Below are 24454 nucleotides of genomic sequence, written 5' to 3'. Positions count from 1 at the left end.
CAGCTCTAGATGTGTATTAACAATCAATCTCTTCATCACAGCAGAGGTAAAAGTACATTTAAATAAATCATAGAGACATAAAAATAACTTGTTTCAGGAAGTCATGATGATATTGTGTGGGATTAGGCTGTGTAAACAGCAATATTCATGTTCATGAGATGTTTCTTAATATGAAAAAGATGAGTTGATGGGTCTGAATCTTAACCATCTTAAGTAATCATTTGCTCTTGCTTAAAACCAAATTCAAAAATGCAATTAAAACAAAAAGTTCTGTTTCAGTTGCAAGCATTTAAAATTTTGTATCTATAAATACACAGACACACACTATATAAAGGCATGAAGTTCTGAAGAATCCAACTTTTTATCTTCAAATATTGCATCTTGCAAAATGTTTTACTTGCCTCCATATGCTGAAAATTTGAGACTTAATTTTTTACCAATCCTGTTCTAAAACTATCAGCCAATATCTTGACTATTTTCAGGAGCTGGTATCAAGAGCAGTATGAGCCAAAATGTAGGCTATATGTTCAGTATGGTTATTTTTTTAAAATAAAATATCTCACCTCAGAGATTAGCTGTCTGGTTTAAATGCATGTCAAATTAACATTCAGATGAAGACTAATGTTGTGATTAACACATTGTATTGGAATTTGAGAGTTGGAGGTTTAATTCCTAGGCAGTCATGTCTTCCTGTGTTGCTGACATCAAAAATTATTAGGAAACAGCTAGAAATATTTTAGTCTTTATGTAAAACAGGCTCAGTAATGCATCCTTTTCTTAACACAGTTTATATTGTAGACTTTTTAGAGCAGATGGACTCTCAAAAGGGTATATTTCCACTGCAGCTGAAGGTATTAGCTAAATGGATATATTTGGATATATTTGCCCTAAATGTAATCTAACCAGTTTTGTTAAATACCAATAAAATACTGTCAGGTGTTTCAGTAAATGGGACCCAGCTTGCCCTGGAGCTTGTGTGACTAGATTATGCTGATATATCTGCTCACTTCTGTTATTAATGGGGTTAGCTAGTTCAAAGAGTGGATCTGCTTTTCCCTTTCAAAAAACAAATTATTTTCTTTTTAACAGCTTTTGTTTTACTCCTTTACTAAATACTGCAGTCAACCTTTAGATTTTCTTCTGATTTATTTTCTTGTAGAGGCAGCAATTTTCCCTCCTCTGTCTTCCCTTGGCCCTCTCTGCCCCAAAGTACACAGGCTGTTCCTTTGTGCACAGAAGACCAAAAGGCACACACACCTCTGTGGCTGTTTTGCTCAACAGAGCTCTTTTACTGGGCAGTGCTAGTTGCCCCAGAATTCCCAAGGTGTATGATTTCCTTGGTGCTTTCAGAAAAGCAGAAAACAGACCTAATTAAAGCTTGAGTCCATGGAGTTGTGCCCACATTTCCCTAGAGCTGGATTGTGATAATACATAGCCTGGACCCTAAATTTGGCTACCCTCATTCTCATCCTGAACCATGCCCAACAGAGAGCCCATTTCCAGCCTGAATTATCCACTTCTGGAATGGCAATCTCCTCTAGGACAGTTGGGTTGTAGGTGTTCTAAAGTCAGGTAGTGACCTGAATATAAAACTTAGTTGATTGAGTAGAATTCTGTACTGTGAAAGGACATCTTCTGGAATTTGAGATTATTGAGTTTTCCTCTTTGAGAAGAATTCAGACTCCTGTTGCATAAATAATATGGAATAACATGTCTACCCCAAAGCTATACTATTTTGAAAACACAATTATTTCTCGGGAAGCTACATTTGTTCATCAGATTTTGAGTTAAAATTTAGTGCCTCTAAGAAATGGAGCAACCCACAGAAGCAGGGGGGTGCAGAAGGGACATGAGAAATAGAAAAAACTTGAATGAAGGGAAAAAAGGGGGAAATTGGGTCAGGCAGAGCAGCCATTAACCCAGTTTAACAGGACTGTGTATTTTGCTGTTATGCACTATTCCAGGAAGCTTACTATAATGGTAGTTTTGTCCTTAAATTAGTAACTTTTCCATAATTGAATTTTTTAGACATGTCATGGAGCAAATGGGAATGGACACAAAGCTGCAGTGCAATCTGATACCAATCTGTACTGATCTTTAGGAGAACCCAGTGGGTTTGTTTAGCTGACATTATGGTGCTCAGCACAGTGGATGCCAATGGGTAATGCAGACAAGGAGGTGGCAGAGGCAGTGCAGGCTTGGGTGTGTCCCAGGTAGCCACTGGTCTCAGGAGAGACCAAAGTCGTGGTGTGAGAGCAGAGCCCAGCACTCACCATGGCATTCACCTCTGATTCTGCTCAGACCCAGCTGGGGTGACCAGCACCTTATACACTTGCTGTTTGCAGGTAGCCTAAAACTGCATGAAGTGAAATATTCCTGACCTGTTGAGTAATTCTGGTTGGTATCTCACAGCATCCCTGGATCACTGAGGTTGGAATCTATTCCATATCCCCTACTGCAAGTGGGATCAACAGATGAGATTGCTCATGACCTTATCCAGTTTGGTTTTGAAAGTTTTCAGTGATGGAGGCTCCACTTACTTTTACTATTTCCCACAGTAACCATTTTATTGTTCTTTGGCCACAAAGTGCCTTTTAAATTGGCTCCTGTGTACATCAGTGACAGTGATTTGGAAAATAAAACTATTGAGAGGTCATGTTCATAGCAAGGATGTTTGCTCTAACAAACATAGTAAAATTGTCTTTTTTATTGAGTAAAAATTGTATGTAAAGATTTGGCCAGGTGTTCCTAAAATCCAGACAAACTATGGAGTTACTTTTTCCTTCTTTATAAAAGTGACTGGATGCAATATATCTTTAACAAACCAGTACACTTTCCATTTCTCTTTGTTATGGCTATCTTTGTTAGGTGGTTTTGTTAACACCACATTAATTGCACTAAAAGCATTACTTTTCAGGAGTATTTTTGAGTCTCTACTGAAATTAATTTGCATTTCCTTATTGACTGAGGGACATTAACATAAAATAGGATTATAAGAAACCAGTTTCAGTACCTCATCTTAAGTTTTCAACTGTTCTTGAGTTTTTTGTACTATTAACTGACATATAAAGAAAAAGGAGGGGTAAAGGTATTGCTTCACTGGAACACATTGCATCTGTTTTTAAGAAAAACAGATGCAATGAAGAAAATTGTACAATAGATTTTAAATATATCAGGTAAAACTGTGAATTGCTATTTTATTATTGGAATTATCTGTTTTAGACATATTTTGTAACTGGTTTCTGTCAGGAATTGGGTAAGTTGATGCATAATGGAAGACACAGCCCCCAAATACATATTTTAGTTCCTGACTGATAGAGTGTTATGTTGGCACCAGTGTTTCTGACAAGTTTAAAAGACACAGGATAAAACATTAGACAGAATTCCATATTTCTCAGCAGGAAAAATGTAAATCTCCTTAATTTTATTCCTACTGAGCTGAGGCAACTGAGGTCTTGTATTTAACTGTGAATTATTAAATAGACAGCATGATGATGATAGGAGCAGACTGTGTGTTACATGTATCAACAAGTTCGCATAAGCCAAATTCCTTGTCAAAATTTCATATTCCCATCTATGCATTTGTGATAAAGGGAAATAATTTTAAGAGTATTATGCCTTTTACTCTTAAAAGCTTCCCAAGGATATTAGATTATGGAATGGAGTGAGATTTGCCATATAAATTGATAGGTAAAACCTTCTAGCTTCATGCCTCTAGAACCTAAAGTTATTACAACACTGAAGAAAATAGTCACATCTAAAAAAACTCAGTAAAATGCACACAGATTGTAGTAATGTAGAAAGGTCAGAAATTGGATATCTTTAGCATAGTTTGTCATTTGCTTTGGAAAGCCATTCTTGAAATGTATTTAACATTTATGGGAGCTCAGTTCATTACAAAATGTGAAAAATTTTGCAAGTAAAAATGTTTGGGGTATGTTTGTGCTTTTTCAAGTGTGTTGATACAGTGAAAAGTCAGCTGGAAATCTGAAGATGAGCTGTTATATCTGTGATAAATCTCATCTCATAGAATCTCTTAGTGTTTGACTGTCACTATAGAATTTGGAACTCTTGCAACACAGCTTAGAAATAGCAGTGAGGTATGAAACAAAAGTAAAGAATGATGCATTCTCTCTACTGACTTACACACCTTTTAACTATATAAGGAGGTGACTGTTACATATATCTGTACATTCCTGCATGAATTTCCAGATTAAAGCTTGATGAAAACTGATAGTAACAATTTTAATAAGCACTGTAGGCTTGCATGGACTCTGGGCATGCGTAGTGAAGCAAGATAGTAATGTTTATACAATCCAGGCCCAAAGATGTAACATAAATATAGTTAACCTGCCATGTAAGTATAGATATCCCTGCAGGGCAATTTAGTGATTTTAGTAAGACTGTGATTCTTTGTGAGGAGGAAATTAAGATCTGTTTCTCTGTATACAGAACAGGATTCTTAATACAATGATCCAATTTGTACATTTGTCAGATGTTTTCATTAAGTGCTATTATATATTTAAGGGCCAAACCAGGTATTATTTTGTTGTATTCAAGCATCTTGATTTCTAGAAGGGCTTTGCCTGTGCTGGTATGCATTTTAGACTCAAAAGCATGTAATTTCCTGAAGTACTAGCTACATTTCTCACCAATGTTTTTTTCCTTCAGAATTTTGTAGCCAAGTAGTCCACAATCATGTCTAGTTGATGAGACTGGACAAGTTAAAAATGTGAGAATGAGCTTCAGCAGGCAGTACAATTTTGTAAAAGTAGGATCATATATATTCATTGTATTCCGAGAAAGGCTCAGCCCTGCTCTGTCGAGAACCCTAAAAACAGGGAGTCCAAACTGCCACAGCCTAGTCAGCTAAAGGCCACATGATCTCATTAGCACTGCACTAAATCCACACTTCCAAGTACTACAAGAGGAAGTTCAAGATGCAGGGATGGTAAACGTGGTCTCTCAGTTTCTCGTTGATTTTTTTTCATTCAGTTAAATGCACATAAACCAAGAATATGCTGCTTACATGCAGGCAGAGTCTGAAGGCCAGGATTCTATAATTACAAAAACAATATCAAGCTTATTTTGCATACTCGAGAATTGTTTTATACATCTTTTCTTTAGAAAACTCCATTATGATAATGTCATATGCTGACACCATTTATACAAACTTCTTTGGTTGCATGCAGTCATGGAACTAAGGCTGGGCAAACCAGCAGTCAACTTCCTAAGCTAATGTCACCGCAGAACTGGCAGATGATGCCAAGTTATGGGTTGATTGCTCACTTGAGAACAGGTTCTGGCTAGAATCCTGAATTTGTCTCTCCTCAAAACTAGCACATTATTCACATGAAGAATCAACTAAATGTATCAGTTTTGCTTAATTGTTACCATTAGTATAGTGGATAAAAATCATTAGAATTTCAAGATGATGCTTTCTGTGAAATATTACATGCAGTGATTTTCATTTGTTAATGTGAACTGTTAAAAACATCTAAAATACCTAAAGAGCTTTTATTTTTGCTTTTACTTATGGAAGGTTTTTTATCTAACTTAGTAGGCCAAATTCCACAGTGACTTTAGTCATATGATTAGATGGACAGGAGCACATGTTGCTGCACAGATCTTGACTCTCTATATACATATATATGTTAAATTGATGTCAAAAAAGATCATAGGGGGATGTGAGGCTTGGTATCTTGGTCTGCCCCCTATTTTCTCTTAGTTTATCCAGAAGAAGTATTCTCTGTTTTACAATTTGAATGCACAGGTGTCTGTGTTAAGTTTTCTCAGGCAAAGCTGACTGTTTCAATGGGCTGACAAAGTGGCAGTTCCCATGAATGAGTCCCATGCAGTTCAAATGAAATGGAGTCCACCAAACATTGTGTTACTAATTTAAAGGTTTTATTCTTGAGAGAGCTGCAAAGAGAACTCCTGTTGAAAATTGATTGAAATAGAGTAGTTAGCTCCCTAAGACACTGTGAATATCCTTAATTTGTCTTGTAAAAGATGAGGCAATTTGGTTGCTACTTTTCTATCTTCCTTCAAGCCTGTTTGTTTTCTGGTTCTGCCATCATAACAGTCATGAGTAGATTTTGTTGAGGATTGCTTTTGCTGAGCTTATTGACGTTTTAAATTTGTTTTGACTTAAGAGCTAGTAGCAAGTCTTGTTTTTAATTTGCAGTGCAAGTTGATTGCATAATTATGAAGCTGTTTGACATGTGTGATACAATTTGGTTTGCATTCCTGCCAGTTTTCAACTGTAAGAAACAAAATCTGTTGGTAACAGTTTTAGTAGGAGTCACTGGAGGCTTCTTACAGTTTGTTTTCATTGTTTTCATTTGTCTTTTAATTTCATGGAAATTGAGAGATGAAACTCTATAAAACTATTTGAAGACTTGAGGTTATTGTTTAGCTGAGCTGTATATGTTGATGTAAGTGGCTTTGATAATTTGGGGGGAAAAATATTATCTGTAATTGGTATTTTTATATAATATATGTGTACAATGCAGTATAGAATGGAAGAAAATATATATTATTTACAGAAACAAGGATTTTTTAAAAAGTAATACAATTATAGCAAGTGTCCATTAGGATGTCTTGTGAAAAAGCATAGACTATGTTGTGACTTCATTAGCAAACTTGAAACCTATGTTCCTACTGTTATAGAAATACATTTCCCCTGGAAGGAGGCATACATCAAATTGGCAAAGTGTTTGCTCTGTGACCTACAGATCCTGGAAGTCTGTGGAGCAGACATAGTCTTGCCCATGCAGACAACAGCTGTATCAGGCTGCTCTGTGCATGAGTACACCACTGGAATTTTTCTGATAATGTAGCTCTGAGTATCACTGATTGGTTTATTTTTTTCCATTGTGGAGTAGCAGGGAGACTTGAAGTAGCATTAATTGCAGAGCAGATTTTCTCTGGAGAAGCCTCAGAATAAGCAGGTGATACTATTGTAGAGAGCAGTGTAAAAGGAAACTGAACTGGCAGAAGCATATAATCAGATAGCAACAGGTAAAGTAGTTAAGAAGTATTGGAGATTATATAATAACAGAAATGGCAGCACAAGTGGGATTTCCATTAATTCAGAGACACTCTAATAAACTCTTCAGTAGAGTGAAGTAAATGACTGGAGACCAAAAATGTAATTCTGATGATACAAGATGTTCGTGGTGCAAGGAGAACGCCTGATTAAGAACCAAGGTAATTGTTTCAAATTATGTATCTTCTTTAAGATGTTACCAGAGCACACCACCATTACTTGCTCCAATTACACAGACCTGCTAGATTCCGTGCTTATACCAAACTCCTAGAAATTTATATAAAGCACAGGACTGTAAAAGACTTCTTTGGTCATGCCCTGTGGGTCTCCACAATTAGGCAACTCTGAAATAATGCCTGCTCCCTTGCAGCCTACAGAACATGCTAAGAACCACAAAATATTTGTTTCCAATACCCTGTGAAGGAGATGTAGCACAGCGGAGTGAAGTGCTTGGAAGTCAGCATGCCATGAGATAAATCCAGGAGAGGTTGAGGATACCACCAGTATTTTAGTTGCCCAGAGATCCTAACTCCACCACAGATCACTGGTTTCTAACCAAGCACACAGAAAAATGGAGGCACAGAAGCATCTTGGTTTTTTATGTTGTAAACCACCTAAACTGTATCACCCCCTGTGAGCAGTTTCTGATGCTTCAAAGGCTAACCCCACTTCACCAAAAATCAATTACCTATGGGGAAAAAAATCAAACCAATGTACCACTTGTGTTGTGGCACAATACAAAGTTTATACTATAACAAAGAGTTTTTGCCTTTAAAGCCAAAATAATGTCTATTAGGTTATTTGCACATGAAGAATCAGCTTGGCTACATGGCCATCTATACCTGCACTGTGCTTTAAAAAACTCAAACAAACCAGAAACCAACAGTTGATCACAGTTCACACATTGGACATTGGGGTAACTGAGCAGACCATTTGGTCTGTAAAATTTTCTAAGTTTGTCTCACTCCCTCTGGGAAGCTTCTGAATATGTTTGTGTCTGAGATATGTAATTATGCCTATTCAAAATATTCTTCAAAATAAAAATCCAGAATAGTGACAAAATAATCAAGGAAACAGAAGGAAAATAAATACCTTTTTTAAATATGCCCATCACACTTAAATCTACAGCTGCTTTTAGCTGAAAAGTTTGGATTCTGCTGAGATAGATTGTTGTTTTTATACTTGCAATACTTCTGAAGCCTATAATCACAGTTCTTGAATTTGCTGTTTCCAGGGAGGTATGTCAAACTGGTCACAAGATCTTCCCTCAATATGTTTAATGGTTAGCTAATAATATGTTCTAAACCAGATATTTTTTCCCTTCAACCTCTGCATATAAGTGACTGAAGTTAAATTGTCTTCTTCATGCTTGTGACAATTTCTAGTCAATTTTTGTTTCAGAGGTTTTTTTTCCGTTGCGCTGACAATCTCCCTCTCCCACTGCTATGACCTTGTTTCTTGTTTTCTGGTTCCCTAGCTGGCAAGAGACAGTGTGTGCTATGGCTGACCAGTGTTTCAGGGTGCTAAGGAAATGTTTAACAATACAGATCTGCTCATCTTTCCTGTGCTGGAGTCACTTGTTTGATTCTCTCTTCTTTACTAGCAGCCAATTATTATAAAGTCTGTAGGAACTTACTTTATGATTTCTCTTACTTTTAAAAAGTTCCTGGAATTTAGTTCAACACAGTTGGAACACTGTGTGACACAATTTTACCTTTCACTTGAAGTACTTCTTGAATACATTTTTCTTGTTTATGTATTTGTCAATGGCCTAATAATACAGATGTTGGCATTTTGCAACCTGCTTTGCTACTTTACTTTAGGCTATAAAAGAAGAGTAAGCATTAAGAAATGCTATATATGTCCCAGAAGTGCTATTATGTGCTAATATATGGCTTCTTATAGAGAGCTTAGTGAGGAGGAAGAAAAACCCTATTGGTAGAAATGCAAAACCTCATTGCTGATCATTTTCATGAGTAACTGATGGGGATAAGAGTAGCCTGATTCCTATTGTTTCCTATCAAATCAAAGGCAGTTTTCACTCTGAGCATACTACTGTTTTTATATGATAAACAATGTTAGTACTCTTTGCCTAAAAAGCAAAGAAATATGTCACATCATCCCAAGATTATGGCAAAGACTTGGATAACAGCAGTAAGAGTTAAGTTTACTTGCTGCTAGTAAATTACTCATATATATGAGAAAGTATACAAGGTGGAGCAAGGAAAATTCCAACTGGACCCAAATAAATTAGTTCACACTGATGATAGTCAGGGGTTGAGACAAATTGCCTAGAGAGTTTGTATAATTGCCATCCTTACATCTACTCAGACTTTCTTTGGATGAAGCTGTGAGCAGTCTGAATTAACTTTAACATTAGACCTGCTTTGAGCAAAGGCATTAGGCCAGGTGGTGTCCAAAGGTCCTGCCAATCCAGTTAGTGTTCTATTCTAGATAATGTTCTGCTTGATTGGGAATTCAACGCTGGAAATAAGAGATCCCAGGTGGTTATATGTGAACTCTTCTTCCTACCTGAGTAAGTATGCAGTAATTTTAACTAGGTTGCCTGGAGTTTGAGGGAGGTTGATTTTCCTCTCTGTGGTGCAGCACTGATGAAGTGACATGTGGATTGCTGTGTCCAGTTCTTAGAACAAGAAGGACATGAAGCAAGTCTCAGAGCCCCACAGGGCCCCAAAGGTCTTTAAGGTATTGGACCACTGTTCATATAAGGAGAGGTGGAGACTTTGGGGACTGCTCAGCTGTGGGAAAAAAGTCTCAGTGGATCTTTTCAGCATATATAATTCCGTGATGAGAGGGAATAAAGGTAGAGAAATCAAACTGTTCTCAGTAGTGCCCACTGACAGGAAAAGAGGTAATAGGTACAAATTGAAACTCATCAAACTCTATCTGATAACAAGAAAACATTTTTTTTCCACTATGAAGTTGATCAAAACCGGGACAGATTGCCCAGAAAGTGTGTATAACCCCATCTATGGACATGGTCAAAACCCAGCTGGATACAGTCCTGGACAACCTGCTTTAGCTGGCCCTGCTTGAGCAGACAGATTGGATTAGATGATCTCAAGAGATGTCTTCCAACCTAAGGAATTCCATGAACATTTCAAGTTTTTTAAAGCTGTAGAATGGCATTTCCATCAGATGTCTAGAGAATCACTGTCTAGTGAAGGTGAATGCTGTGGTTCTCTCTAAATGCCATTCAGACTGCCTCACGATTTCTATCAAGAAAACTAAGGATTTTTTGTTTTATTAGTTTCCTAGTTCAGATGGATTTCAGTAATTCTTTCATATACAAAATACAAGTAACTCTTAGGATAACTGGAGGGTAGTTGGAGACTTGCCTAGAAAGAGACTCTAGAGTAGCTTGATAAGGATGTAACATTGTACCAATGTGGATCTTCTTGCAAAGTTAGTATTATTCACTCATTTAAAATTTTGCTGAGAATTTGGCTCTATTGATCAATGTTTATTTTGTCTCTGAAATTTACTTGGGAGCTGACAATGAGCATTGGTTTATTTCAAAAAGTAGTAGAACTGCTTTAATGAAATGCTTGGAGTTCCCAAGTTATTGTGTGTCCTGGCTGTTCCTTTCAAAAGATACATTTTATTGATATTAAATGTAAGTAATTACTCTGTTTCACATCAGGATGATATAGTAGTTATTCAGGGATTTCAAGGATGGTAATGCTTAGAAAGCAGTATTTCTATGTGTTAGGAAAGTCATATATGTGAAAAAGGACTTGGCTTTTTAAAAAAAGTAAGCACTGTGTTAGAGAACACTGAGGACTTCGGAGTGAAAGTCAGTTGATGAGAGAGTCACAAGTTGAAGAAACACAGAAAAATGAGAGCAGCTGTATTTTCACCCCTCATTTGAGGGCTGTAGTCACCAGCTCTGTCATACCATGTGTCCTAGGGTGACTTTATGATACTGTATTGTATCCCCCACCATCTGCTGGTGCTGGATGTTGAGTTCTGTGCCTTAACACTAGATCCAAGAGCCAAGGGAGGGAGAAGCAGTGGTGTGCAGTTTTGTCTGCAGAAGCTTCACTTCCTCCCCAGATTCCTTTCACTTGGTGTGCTGTCTGCAGCACAGATAGAGGGAGGGAGCTTTTCTTTGCTTTTTAACCTGGTTTCTCATCTGTGACCTGAGTCAAGAAAGTTTTTCCTGGGACAGGGTCTTTTTTTTGGAACTGCTCAGCTTTTCCCTGGTCTGGAACACCAGGACAATTGCTCAGGCCCCCCCCACAAGTAGCACTGCAGCCTGGACAGGCCTGAGCCCTGGAGAGACTGAGTGAGAGCCAAGCCAAACCCACAGAGAACCCTCTGAACCACAGAAGGACTCTCTGAACTTGCCATCTCTTCAGAATAGTGAGAAGTTTTATTGTTTAATATTATCCATTTTTCCAGGCTTGTGAATACTTTGCTTGTTAAAGAAACAGCTTTTTTCCATTTTCTTCAAGGAGATTTTCTCCTGAACTGGTTGGGGGAAGGGCTGCTGGAATCTGCCTTTTCAGAGGAGACACCTTTTGGGTGTTTTCTCCCAAATTTGTCTCAAACCAGAACAAATATTTTGGTACCCAATGTGGGGCTTGAGGAAGTAGAAAAAAATTTCTAATTTTGGTTTTACTTACCCTGTATTGGGATAAAGCAGTCAGTAGCCATGCTGCCTGAATTTATAACATCTCTCTGACTTGAGGCACTGATGTCTTTCTGGTCCCTAGACTTAGGCTTGTTTTCTTACCCACAGATAGCTCCAGTACTGTCCCTAACATGTAGCTTTTACAGAAGAAGGCCACTGATTAGGATTGCTGTTTTGCTGGGTATGATGATTATGATTTATAGAGGGTTAACAAAGGTACTGGGGTTTGTTCAAAATGTGTATGGTCTGTTGTTTATTCGTCTTAGCTTCTGTAGCCTGTTTTGGGGATTTATTGGTAACTGCACCCAGTTTGTTAGAGGAGGAGTAGGAGATGGGGTTTCCCAGCCCTTCCTCTCCTTCTTCTTTAAATCTGTTATGTCACCCTTTGAGAATATTTCGTTTCCCCTGAATGTTAAAGAGACCACTTTCCTGGCATTTTATCTGGTAAGCTTCCTCTATATGGTCTGCATCTTGTCTAGAGTGAGGGCTGACATGTCCAGAGGGGTTGAGGAGGCATCTGACCCAGGCATGGAAAATCCTGAGTGCTGTGGGGAATGGGAGAAAATGGGCCAGACCCAGAAGGAATTTTCTGACCCAGTAGCCTGGGACTTCCTCTGTGAACAAATTCAGAACCCAGATGAGCTGAGGAAATATTTGCAAGAGAACCAGGACACCATGTTTCCTGTCACTAATGGCACTTATCTACTCTGATGTTCATTTCTTAATTCTCTTTCATTTCTTAATTCTGTTTCTTTCATAATATGAAATGAATGCCTTGTTTGATTCAAACACTATTCTTGTTACCTTTGAACTGCTATAAGTAGATCAAAATGCTCACATCACATATCTGGACCTGTATGTTTAAATAAACCTGTTGCATGCAGTGCTAGGAGTTAACTGTCTTTGAATTTATAATTAATTCATAGGCATTTATTAACATAATATGCTTCCTGATCATATAAAGCATAAGTACTTAAGGATCTACTTTCCTCTAATAATGAAATGAGAGCTTCTTCTGTGCTGCTTCTCATTTGCTCTTTATGTTGTGGTCTGGAAAGGTGCTAAAAGCCTCAGCTTTCATCACCTTCAGTCAGCATCACCTTGGTACCAGCAGGACTGTGTTCCTGCACTGTGGAGAGATGAGGCAAGAATTTGTCATGTATGCTATCACTTGCCTGGCATGGGACTGCTTGTCCTTAAAAGAGGGACTTCAGCCTGACTTATGGGGATCAATACCACTTGTGTAGTCTGCAAGTATCCCAACTGCTGTGTGAGCGTTACTGCATGGCCTACACAGTGTAATGAATGACATAACTGAGTTTTTAATGTGCTTGAAGAGAATACTGTGCATCCATTACCGTGTAAACATGAGTCCAGCTGAATTAATTCATTTAGAAAATTTTGGGTTCTTTATTTTCTCAAATGGGACACTTGATAAACTATGCTATGAAATCCCACTTAGAATATAATTTACTTTAAAAAAAAGTCTTATCAGATGCAGTGGTTTGGAAACAGCCAGGAGAGCATCAGCAGCTGCCTGTTTTAAATGTATGTATATAAGTTTAATAATGCTGTATCAAACTACATTTGAGCAGGGCCACTCTTATGCACATTCTGAAATACGTCAAATTCTACTAAACCAACTGAATGTGACTAATGAAAATATTCCCATGATATGTATATAGTTTTTGTTGTCTCTTTCTCTATTTAGTGTTTAGCCTGTGACTTGTCAGTGTGTGTTTTGTGGTATAAATCTGCAAATAACAGGTAACAATAGAAGGTTTAAACCATCAAAACACAACTCTGTTAAGCTATACTGAATCCTGAGGTGCATCGGGCACAGCATCCCCTGCCAGTCTGGGCAGGGGGCTGACCCCTTCTCCTCTGCTCTGGTGCAGCCTCACCCTGAGTGCTGGGGCACTTTGGGCCCCCTCAAAGTAAGAAGGATCTAAAGCTGTTAGTGAGTGCCCAAGGAGGGCTCTGAAGATGGTGGGAGGCCTAGAGGGGAAGCCTTGTGAGGAACAGGTGGCTCAAGGGGAGACTTCATAGAGTCTGCAGCTTCCTCTTGAGGGGAGCAGGGGAGCAGACACTGATCTCTTTGTGGTGGCAGTGACAGGACCCGAGGAAATGGCCTGAAGCCGAGTCAGGGGAGGTTTAGGAAAAGGTTCTTCACCCAAGAGGGTGGTTGGGCACTGCAACAGGGTCCCCAGGGAAGAGGTCACAGCACCAAGCCTGAGCTGGTTAAGCAGTTAGACAATGCTTCCTGGCACATGGTGTGACTCAGGGATGTTCCTGTGCAGGAAGGGAGCTGGACTTCAATGATCCTTGTGGATTCCTTCCCGCTCAGAATACTCTATGATTCTGTGCTGCTTCAAAAGATTTTTAGCTATATAAACTTTTGTTCATGTTGTGGAGAAATAACCTCATACAAGATGAACATTTTATCGGGAAAAATCATCCAGATTCTGTTGAATTGCTCTGTCTGGGTTATCATGCATTCATCATTGCACTGCAACTTTAATTGTAACAGTTTTTGATGCGCGTGATTCAGACTAGCCATTGACATGATGTTAATGGAGATCTATTGCCTGGTAAATATTACAGCAGTAGGACTGGATGGCAGAAACAGGCCAAAGTTATTAAAGCCTTCAGCTGTTGCAGCACTTACACAAGGATGAAAGGGAAGAGTGCACTGGGGGGCCACTGCAAAATGAGCATTTATCTCAAAATGCAGAACAGAAGAGCAAAGACCTAAAGCAGTTGCGGGTAATGTGGTGGCATTGCAGCTGATATAGGAAATGTCTCCTTATGTTTATGTCATTACTGTTAAATGCAGTATTAAAGAAATTTTCTAGAAACAGCACAATTGGAAAATTAAGGCAGCATTAGTTTTATGGGCAATTACCTGGTAATATGATGGATTTCTGTGACTAGGAAGGGCAAAAGCAGATGCACTGAACCACGGGGACAGCTTTTACTCGTGCTAAGCCGTTGGCTAGTTGGTCCCGGTTCGAGGAAAGCACACGTATTTTCACGGGATTCGGGCTAACTTAATACAGTGTTTAGTGTTTGCGTTTGCGGGCTAGAGAAATGGGTTTAACTTCCACCCTTCCACGGGCAGAAGCTGAAGTTATTTTCAAGAAACGGCGCCGGTGCCCCGGCGGGTGTGTGCCGAGCGGAGGGCGCCGCCGCCGCGCTCACCTGGGGCGGGCAGCGCCGCCCGGAGCCCCGCTGCCGTCCGGCCGCCGTGCGCGGGCAGCCCGCGCTGCTCCGGCCGCCGCCGCCCCGAGCGGCGCTGCGGGCTGTGGCGCAGCGGGCTCGGCCGGGAGCAGCGCCTGCGCGCCCGTCCCGCCCGCCCCGGGACCGGCCGCGGCAGCCCGGCGGGGAGGAGGGAGCGCTCCGAGCGGGGGAGGCGCGCGGCGTTTCCCTTTCTCTTTCGCCGGGCGCCCGCCCGAGGCCGCGGGGCTGCGCCAGGTACGGCCGGGGCCGCGGCGGGGGCGGGAGGCGCCGCAGGTGCGGGAGGGGAGGGACGGGAGTCGGGCGAGCGGGGACAGAGCCGGGCGGCCGCCGCCCTCTCCGGCCGCGGTCCCGCGGGGCCGGGGCGGCGGGGGGGCTGCTCCCCGCGGGCCCGGCGCGGCCTGCGGGCCCGGCCCGGCGGGGCGGAGCGGGGCGGGCTGTGCCGTGCCGGGCGGGCTGTGGCCGCGGCCCCTGCACCTGTCACCGCGGGCCCCGGCCCGTCCCGGCGGCGGCCGGAGCCCGGCGGGGCGGGGGCACGGCCTCGGAGCGCGGCTGCCGGCGCACGGCGGCTGCTGTTATGTAAATTACAGCCCCGAACGTTGCCAAGTTCATGGCGACGTTGGCCCTCCGGGGCATCGCCGCTGGCCGGCCAGGTTCCCAGAGCTGTCGTTTTCCACGTGTGTTACAGGTAGGAAAATGACTCGCCCGGCACAGGAGCAGGAGTTACGAGCCGTGTCTCAGTGAGACCTGCGGAATTAGGATCAAATGCCTGGAGAAGTCCAGCTGCCCAGAGCAGCGCCGCAGCTCTCGTGAACTGTGGACATCGGCGCCTCTCAGACTTGCTTCTCTGGCCCCAAGCACTCTGCCAGCGTTTCCTGCTCCACGAATGGCTACTCAGAGGAAGCACTTGGTGAAAGATTTCAATCCTCATATCACCTGCTATATCTGTAAAGGCTATCTCATCAAGCCAACTACAGTAACGGAGTGCCTCCATACTTGTAAGTAATACTTTGCAAAATAGTCCCTCCTTCATAAGTTTTTTTATTTCTTTTTTTTAAGTGTTAATGTGTTTAATATGGCCACTCTACTTGTTTTTGTTTACTGAATTTTTATATTAAATATTTTGAATTAATCCAGTCTCTTCTGAAGTTTCCTAAACACTGGTCTGCAGTCTGGATTATCTTGAACTGTGTGCAGTTCTGTGCTCCACAGTACAAGAGAGATATGGAGCTCCTGGAGCAGATCCAGCAGAGTAGTAACTTGACTTAATCAAGGATCTGGAGTACCTCTCTTCCAAGGAAAGGCTGAGGGGGCTGGGCCTGTTCAGGCTCAGGAAGAGGTGGCTGAGAGGGGACCTCGTTAAGGTGTGTTAATATCTAGTATGGATGTCAAGAGGATGGAGCCAGGCTCTGCTTATTAGTACCAACAGTAGAACAAGAGGCAATGGGCATAAAGTGATGCACAGGAAGTTCCACCTGAACATGAGGAAGAACTTCTTTACTATACAGTGGCCAAGCACTGGAACAGATTGCCCAGAGAGGGTGTGGAGGCCCCCTCATTGGAGATATTCAAGAGCAGTGTGGATGCAATTCTGTGCCATGTGCTCTGGGATGACCCTGCTTCAGCAGAGAGGTTGGACCAGATGACCCAGTAGGCTCCCTTCCAACCTGACCCATACTGTGAGGATATGTCAGCTCTGCTGGACTTGGCAGAGTACAGAGACCCTTTTGTTTGCCTGTGGCCTGTCTGTCTCAGGTGAGGTCATTAGGTCAGGTGCGCTCTTTTGATGATAAAACCATGCTTGAAGCTTAAACTGATGTATCTGTTGGCAGTATGTGTGATGGATACAGTCGCATCTCTCTAATGTGTCCCATAGCACAATGCAGAGAAGTACTTGAAAGTGGCAAAATATTTACTTAGGAAATAGATCTCTTTCAATGAAACTGTCTCAGGAAAAGTTGGTTAGGTTGTCTTCTGCTCCTATTACATCATCATACATTGTCATGTATGAATTATATTAAACATATGAAGGGTCCTGTCAAACTCTCTCATCTTACTTTCACAAGCTTATTTACATGCTTGGCTTTTTTATATTTTTTTCTGAATAGCCAGTAGTTTCACCGGACCTCCTTTAGAATTTGACATCTTTCCAAATAACATTTGAAGTCTTCTAAAAGAAGAGTAAGAGGAAGCGTATGTCTTTTGGTAGATTTCCCATTTTTAAACCTTTAATAAATATCAGTTAAAAGCCTTGTCTTGGCATTTCCTGTAGTTGCTATGCAGTGTTGTTCTTGCAGTTGTTAATGTCTTCACTGTTAATTTTTACAATTTGGTGTTGCATCCCTACCACATGAAACACACAGAGAATTGAAACAATGGAAGCCACTGTGCAGCAGGAAAATTACAGCACGGTGGCCATCACAGAAACATGGCAGGAAAACTCACACAATTGGAAGGATGCAGTGGATGGCTATAAAACTCTCCAGAAGGGATAGGCAAGGAAGGAGACCTGGTAGGGTAGCACCAGGGAGTGTGTTAGGGAGTGTTTTGAGTGTCTAGAATTCAGTGATGGTGATGATGGAGTTGAATGTTTGTGGGTAAGAACTGGGGGAATGGCCAACGAGGCAGGTACCATGGTGGAGTCTGTTAGGAATCACCTAACCAGAATGAAGAGGTAGATGAAACATTTGAGAAGCAGCTGAGGGAAGTCTCACAGTCACTAGCACTTGTTCAGTTTAACAGATGCCTACTGGAAATAGCAGAGAGAAGACAGTCTAGGAGGTTCCTGGAGTGGGTGGAGGATAACTTCTTGACATAGTTGGTGAGGAGGCCCTGCTGGACCTGCTGTTTGTGAACAGACAGGGACTGGTGGGTGCTGTGAAAGTTGGAGGATGTCTTTGGGCACAGCAATCACAAAAAGATAGTTTTCAATTCTTGGAAAAGGAGGGAGGGCATTTAGTAGAACCACTTCCCTGAACTTCTGGAGGGCAGATTTTGTAGCCTGGTTGATGGGGTCCCTTGGGAGGCAGTCCTGAAGGGCAGAAGTGTCCAGGAAGGCTGTATGTGCTTTGAGGAGGAAATCCTAAAGGCACCAGGAGCAGGTTGTCCCCATGTGCAGAAAGAGGAGCTGGCAGGGAAGGTGACCGGCCTGGCTGTACAGAAAGCCTCTCTGGATGTTAGTAAGAAAAGTAGAGTTTCTGAGTTTGGAAGAAAGGGCAGTCAACCCAGAAGGACTGCAGGGACACCGTGAAGTTATGAAGAAAGAGAATTAAAAGGACCAAAGCCCAACCAGAACTTAATCTGGCTACTGCCTTAATAGACAATTAAAATGTTTATATAAATACATTATCAAGAAAAGGAGTGCTAAGGAAGATTTTCATCCTTTATTGGATAGAGGGGGAGAATAGTGACAAAGAATCAGGAAAAGACTGAGGTACTTAAAAGAGGTAAATTTATTAGAGACAGATAAATATATTATTAAATTCTCTCTCTCTTTAAAGAAACTGGGAAAATTCCAGTATTAGCTATTTTTTTATGGTTGAAGTTTAATGAACATTGACGACTTTTAAAAGTTGGGGTTAGGGGAAAATAGTTACATCGGAAATCAGATTTAAGAAAAAAATGTTTTTATTGTGGTATCTTTTTGTTTACATAATTTTTTTTTTTTTTTTACTTTTGGTCCTATTACAAAACAATAATGGCATAAGGAGCATTCTCTTCTCAGCAGCATCTGCTTCTTTTGTTCTTTTGTAGTTTGTGAGCTCTTCACTGAGCCAGCTTTGTCACTGCCTAGTTCCCAGGTCAGAGCACTTGAATTTTACTGAGCTGCCATATAGTTACACAGGTCTTCTCACCAAAGAACTGCCACATATTTGGGTCCTTAAGTAGAAATGCAGGAAAGATGGTGGTGTTTCTTTAAAGCAAAGTCTAGTTTCAGTTACCAAGATACAAAGATTACAGTGATGGAAAGGAAAATTTTAAACTTGAAAACAGTAGTGATATGCAAATCTTATGTCTGCAAAGGAGAAGGTGATGGAAGAATTTAGGGAGGTACTCTGCTAAGTTATCTTGTAGAAAATATTTAATATTTTTAATTTTTTTTTCAAATACAGGTATGATTCTTCAGTATTGTCCAAATAGATACACAGTATACAATGATTTTAACTGTCACTAATTGCCATGACTGAAAGCAGTGTTGTACAAATTATCAAAATCTGCAGGTATTAATGGTTGAAGAAGCAGTGTAAATTCATTAGATACTGGGAGTGCAATGTATGACTTTGGACAAGATGAAAAGCATGTATTGGCATAGATGTTCTCCAGTGATCATAGGGGAACTAATGTGATCAGTAGTAACCACTGCAGGGAATTAGCAGTTGATTTGCATATTCTGTATTTCTGGAAAATATTAAGTCCTGCTCTGAGAAATTAGTGTCTTTTCAAAAAGAGATGTTTCTGCTGGGGCTTCTGAAAATGTTGGGCAGAAAACTCCACTATTCACTGGGTGAATAATACCTAAGTGCAACTTGGGTACCAGAACTGCAAACTTTCCTATCTCTATTGGAAAGGAAACAGTTGTGCTAGTGCAGAATTACTTATTCTGCAAATTCAGTACTTCAATTATTTTTTGCTGCTTTCAACAGAATGGTTTTATCTTATGGACTGAAATCTTTTTTTCTAGTCTGTTACACAGTTGTCAAGGATGTTTTAAGAACCACTGATGGAAGCAGTCTGGTTGTGAGCTAAAGGGCATGTCCCATCATCTGTCTCCTGAGTCACTCCATTGTTTAGTACAGTGTGCACTTACAAAATTTACAAAATAAACTTTCCTCAAGAACATTCTTTAGTATCTTAAAAAATAACAGACTGTTTACACAATTGTAGAAATGTTGGTTGAAAACATCAACAGACATCTGGAGGTTGTCTAGGCTAACTTCATCCAGGAGGCAGGTTAGTTGCCAGCACTCTACCAGGTCAAGCCACGTCTCTGTGTAGTTGACACTTGAATTTCTAAGCATGGAGTCGTCTCACAGCTTCTCTTAATAACCATTTCCAGTGCTACAGTCTTTATCTAGTTTTTCTGAATGTCCTGCCAAATGTCAACATGTGGCCATTGCTCCTGTGATACTGTTTGCCACTCCCCAGAAGATGGGCTCTGTCACTCCTGTAACTGCTGATCAAATGGTAAAAGCTATTATTACATCACCTGCCAGCCTATAGCATTATTTGCTTTTGGCAAATTGCTGTTTCCACTTCCTGATTACATTTTTGTCCCTCACATAGCTGGAAATTGACTCCAAGGGACATGATGTAATCTGCCATCTTCCCAGTGAGATAGAGGAGGCTGTTTAGCTGTACTTCCCTGGGCCATCCTTCCTCTCTTTATTACAAGTGGCCATAACACACCACTCTTTTCTAGTCATCAGGTACCTCTCATAATCACTCTGATTATGGTGATAAGATTTCATCTTAGTGAATCCTACCTGGGCTGTAGATTTAAGTACATCCAGTCTTTCTCAGTAGGCTTTAACCTGCTGCTCCTTGGCTGTTGATCATCCCTCTCCTTCCCAAATCAAGTTAGTATGCAGGGAGGATCAAGCACTGCCTATGAAGACCAAGGCAAAAAGATACTGAGGACTTCAAACCTCTCTGTATAAGCTAATCCTGAGTTGTTTCCCTCATTCATTAACAGGTATAATTTGTCTAAGCTTCCTTCAGCTACTAGCATACTTACACAATTCCCTTATGTCTCTCATCAGTTTTAGCTATGGCTGGGCCTTGGCTTTCCTACCTTTGTCTTTAAGTGCCAGAGTAGTGATTTTATATCCTTTTGTTTCCCATTCTTGTTTCCACTTCTAATATGATCTACTTTTGCATGTTAATTAGGAACCATGTGCACTAAGCAATTCTTGTGCACTAAGCAGTTCTTCTGACATAATTCCCTATACAGTGGGCTGTATAGCTCAGCCAGCTCTCTTAAGTCTCTTTCCAAGGATAGTCTCCTTGGGAAATCTGATGAGCAGTTGCTTAAACAAGCTGAAGTCCTGTCTCCTGAAGTTCAGAGTCCTAACTGTGCTGTTTAAGTGTGTACCCTTTCTCAAGATCCTCAGCTCACCTCAAGGCAAGCTGCTCTCTGTGGCTGTATTCATCACCAACTTTGCCCTGTTTGTGAACAGGAGATCAAAAGGTGCATTACTCCTAGATGGTCTCTAATATTTGTGTTAAGAAGTTGCCAACCAAGGCAGACTAGGAACTTTCAGAAATATCCTTCCCTGCAGGACGTTTACCAGAGAAATAATTTTCAATATCAAATAATCTTTCAACCAGAGTGGTTTTCAGATTTTGCTAAAAACCTATGCTGTCAACACAAGATCCCAAAAAAACTCCTCTGCAGCAAAATTTCTCACCCTCAGACAAGCAAGCTGAGCTGCCTTCAGACTCCTTCTCCTGCAAAAACTTTAGTCAGTGCCATGTAGCAGGGCCTAAATGTTATTTTTAAATAGTTTTCAACACAAAAAGTCTTTCTTGGTTATCACATGCTGAAATTCTCTCTCCCTTTTAACAAAAGAAAATCTAGTGTGACAGTGTCTGGTAGAAGTAATTAAGAAAGGAGTAGTCCCACTTGTATAGTTTCTGAAAAGAATGGTTAAGTGAAGTTTTCTGTCCTGTTTTTAAGCAAACACTTTCCCTAAAAGTAAGTGTTTTTAAAGCAGGCTTAAGGTAGATTATTAAATACTTCAGTAAATATACCAAATGCCTTGTTGCACCTCTGTGCCATCAGTGAGATGGGTTTGATGTTCCACTAGCTGTGCATATCCTGTGCCCTTCCTTTGCTCGCTGAATCAGAGTGATTAACTTTGAGAGTGGAAATCTTTGGAAGAATTCAAAGGATGAGTTCTGACAAAGAATTTGTACCACAATTAACTAATTAAACGTTATTTTGTAGAATACTTTATTTTAAAAATGCAATATGAAGTTTTATTTAGGTCCCTCATTAATCAACATTTAAACAGTAACCTGGATGGATGCATATGTATGTAGATATTCATAAGAGATGTCCCTTTTTTGTTTGTTTGTGACATACAGCACAGTCTTGGCACTTGTATCTATGTTTTTCATCTGATTATGAAGATCTGAAAGAATGTGTGAACCAGATATCTGTGTACTGGAAAACAGCATTGTTATGCAGCCAGCCAATTAGCATATGTCACACAAGTACTTTTATCAGCCATAGAAAGTCATCTTACATGAGTTTAACTTTTATTGTGTCTCATCTGAAATGTCATTGAACGACAATGAAATTCAAGTTCTTATTTCACTGGCATGTGTAGCATATACCTCAAAATTCTGCAGACTGTACATTTAGGTTAAGCAGTTTTCTTTTGCCTGTTTGCTGCCCTACCATGACCTACAGCAAAGCTAATGAAACCATGTTATTTTGTTAATCTGTACTGGAAGCATTGAAGGGTTTTGATTTGGAGTTTGGTTTTTTCCCTAAGGTGGTGAATTAATGATATTTGTAATTTAATTGTGTTTAAGGATTCCCTTTTTGCCTACCTTTTTCACCCAATGTTTAGATTTCATCCTGTTTTCTGAAACTGCAAAGAGATAGGCTTTGAAAAATGTTCTGTGTTTTACATTGAGAGTAACAGAGGATGATTATACCTATCATATAGGAAAATATTTGGTTGATGATCCCACTAGGAGTATCATGTATCAGTTTGTTATTCTTCCGTGCTAGAATTTGTATGTATTTTTTACCCTTATATTCTTGTTGGTAAATCACATTTAGTTGTGGTCAGCCAATCCTCATAGCACCATAACTCTACACAAGAAAAAGCAAAAGTTTGTTGGATTACTTCAGTATTGATTTACAGTTTCAAGGGGGTTTTTATGGTATTGAGCTGGTTGTACAAACACATGATCCAGGTCTGTGTGTTTGTTGGCTTAGAGAAACATCCATATAGGACTGGAATAAGGTTCCTTATGATGTCTTCTCATCATATGTTATGTTCTACTCAAAGACCTTTCCTACACTGGAAATGAAGCTCTTCATTAATTATTAGGTCCTTTCTTGGACCATGCATGCCTTCCAACAGTGTTGTCTCCTCTGAGAAACAAAAGGTATAAAGAGAGCACAAAAATGTGTTCAGACTGAGGAATTTAGTTCCTTTCCATTATAAAATTTTCTATTATAAAAGTTTCTATTATAAAATTTTATTCCATTTACATTATTGTTGATATTAGCATGCTTTATATTTAGCAGTGTTTGATGTTTGGGAGATTTTATGGAGTCAATTATCTGATTTAAATAAGTGTATTAGTTATTGATCCCATGGCATGGAATTCTTCTGAATAGGGATAATTTCAGATTTCTTCTGGATGTAAATGAAAGCTATAGCTCAGATAGGCCCTATTTGTCTTTAGTTTGGAAAACAAACAAAAACCCTAGGAAGCTCAAATGTAAAATATCTTTACAAGACAACTCAATGCAGTAAGAACAGTGTCATCTCATCACAGACTTCAAGAACTTCTCTGACATGAGTGGAGCAGAAATCCTGGGAACAAGTGAAGGGAATTAAATTCTCTTAAGAATTTCAGAAAGTTTTTCTAGAATGCAAGGAAATCCTTTCAGAAGGAGGCTAATTCTATTGCTTACAGAAAAGAAACCAAATCACTCTGCTATTGAAACAAAGCCCATTCTCCTTTTGAAGAATTTTTGTGCTAATTCTCTGAGTCTGTTGCAAAAACAAAATTCATAGAATTGTTTGGGCTGGAACAGACCCTTAATTAGTTCTGACCCTCCTCTCATGGGCAAGGAGACCCTCCACTAGTTCAAGTTGCTCAGAGCCTCATCCAGCCTGGACATGTTCCAAACAAGAGAAGGTATGGGGTTGTGTTTATCAATTATGAAATTAATATTGAACAGTTGTACAAATTTTCCCACTTTGTTTATTCTTGATCATTTTAACTCAGGCTAGAAAGATTCCATAGAGATGCTGCTGTTTATATCAGACAGAAGGCTTACCAAAAACATAAAGACTAACTCCTTCCTTTGTTACAGGAGTTAGCAGATGAAACTCCATTGAAAAAGAGTTATCTTTAAGCTCAGCTTGTATGAAGTCAAGTTAGAAGAGCTCTAGAGTAAACCAAACTCTTCTGTTACTTACCTCAATGACTTTTACGTGAATTTCCAGATGGCAGTAATTTACATCTGCTAGACTCCATGATTTCATCATCATTCTTGCTCCTCAGTGCTTTTCTCCCCCACACTCTTTGAACTGAGGCTTCCAACTAATGGCACTTCTGAGACAGCCTGTGACTCTTAACCTGGTGGTTCATTGGTATTGTCCTCACCCACCACTAACCCATGCACCTTCTCCTGACAGAAGCCGTGAATTCAGGTAGATATAGACACTGGGATTAGGAGCTATCAGGTGCTGCAGCTGAAATGCTTGAACTGACAGAAGAGTTCTTTTACAATTCCTTGACAATCTTGGGCTGTAAAG

General features: G+C 40.2%; 1 protein-coding gene across 4 annotated transcripts in view; it reads left to right on the top strand.

Annotated features, from left to right (window-relative positions):
- PCGF5 (polycomb group ring finger 5) overlaps nucleotides 1–24454 on the top strand; it is a 62125-nt gene that overhangs the window by 16271 nt on the left and 21400 nt on the right. For 3 of the 4 annotated variants that reach the window (XM_054276716.1, XM_054276718.1, XM_054276715.1), the window contains one exon: nucleotides 15634–15943. In XM_054276716.1, the coding sequence (XP_054132691.1) occupies nucleotides 15832–15943 (112 nt within the window). In that variant the 5' untranslated portion in view covers nucleotides 15634–15831. Of the gene's footprint in view, nucleotides 1–15082; nucleotides 15183–15633; nucleotides 15944–24454 lie in introns of those variants that run through there. The other variant, XM_054276717.1, reaches the window with a different exon arrangement.

This window comes from Melozone crissalis, unplaced genomic scaffold (genome assembly GCF_028551555.1).
Source record: "Melozone crissalis strain CALT ecotype California unplaced genomic scaffold, PUWL_Pcris_2 ptg000019l_1, whole genome shotgun sequence".
NCBI classification, from domain to species: Eukaryota; Metazoa; Chordata; class Aves; order Passeriformes; family Passerellidae; genus Melozone; species Melozone crissalis.
Note: the sequence above shows the minus strand (reverse complement) of the source record. Positions and strands in the feature narration are given on the sequence as shown.